Raw genomic sequence first — 472 nt, forward strand, 5'->3', positions numbered from 1 at the left:
GCCCCGCCTTGCTGCAGGAGCGTGTGTCTGTGCTGGGCGATAGCCCCGGAGCTGCCGCAGCCCCCGCTGCCAGCTCACCCTGTGCGCGGTGTCTCTGCAGGCTCTCTTCAAGCTATGGGGCTCCTCGGAGCTGTACCCCAAGGACATCCTGACGTGGACCGAGCTGGTGCTGGACTCACAGGGGCAGCTGGTGCAGATGAACAGGGTCCCTGGAGGGAATGAGGTAGCGGGGGATGATTTGGGTATGGGGCGGGGAGAAGCTGTGCTGCAGCAGGTGGGAACGGCTGGTGGTGTCCTTGGTCTGGCCGCGTTCAAAGCCTGGGAGATGCTCCTCAAGGAAGCGCTTTGTCTGTCGGATAATGCCATCTCCAGCTCTGGCCCCGTTTCTCCAGAGGAGCCCATCCTGTGACCTTGTGCTGTTTTGGGGCAGGTGGGGATGGTTGCTTTCAAAATGAAGCTGAAGACCCCCGAG

General features: G+C 62.1%; 1 protein-coding gene across 1 annotated transcript in view; it reads left to right on the forward strand.

Annotated features, from left to right (window-relative positions):
* LOC104495923 (acetyl-CoA carboxylase 2-like) overlaps nt 1-472 on the forward strand; it is an 18,540-nt gene that overhangs the window by 11,583 nt on the left and 6,485 nt on the right. Inside the window, exons 25-26 of the mRNA XM_010138972.1 lie at nt 101-223; nt 431-456. Of these exons, the coding sequence (XP_010137274.1) occupies nt 101-223; nt 431-456 (149 nt within the window). The remainder of the gene's footprint in view (nt 1-100; nt 224-430; nt 457-472) is intronic.

This window comes from Buceros rhinoceros, unplaced genomic scaffold (assembly GCF_000710305.1).
Source record: "Buceros rhinoceros silvestris isolate BGI_N320 unplaced genomic scaffold, ASM71030v1 scaffold18346, whole genome shotgun sequence".
Lineage (NCBI taxonomy): Eukaryota > Metazoa > Chordata > Aves > Bucerotiformes > Bucerotidae > Buceros > Buceros rhinoceros.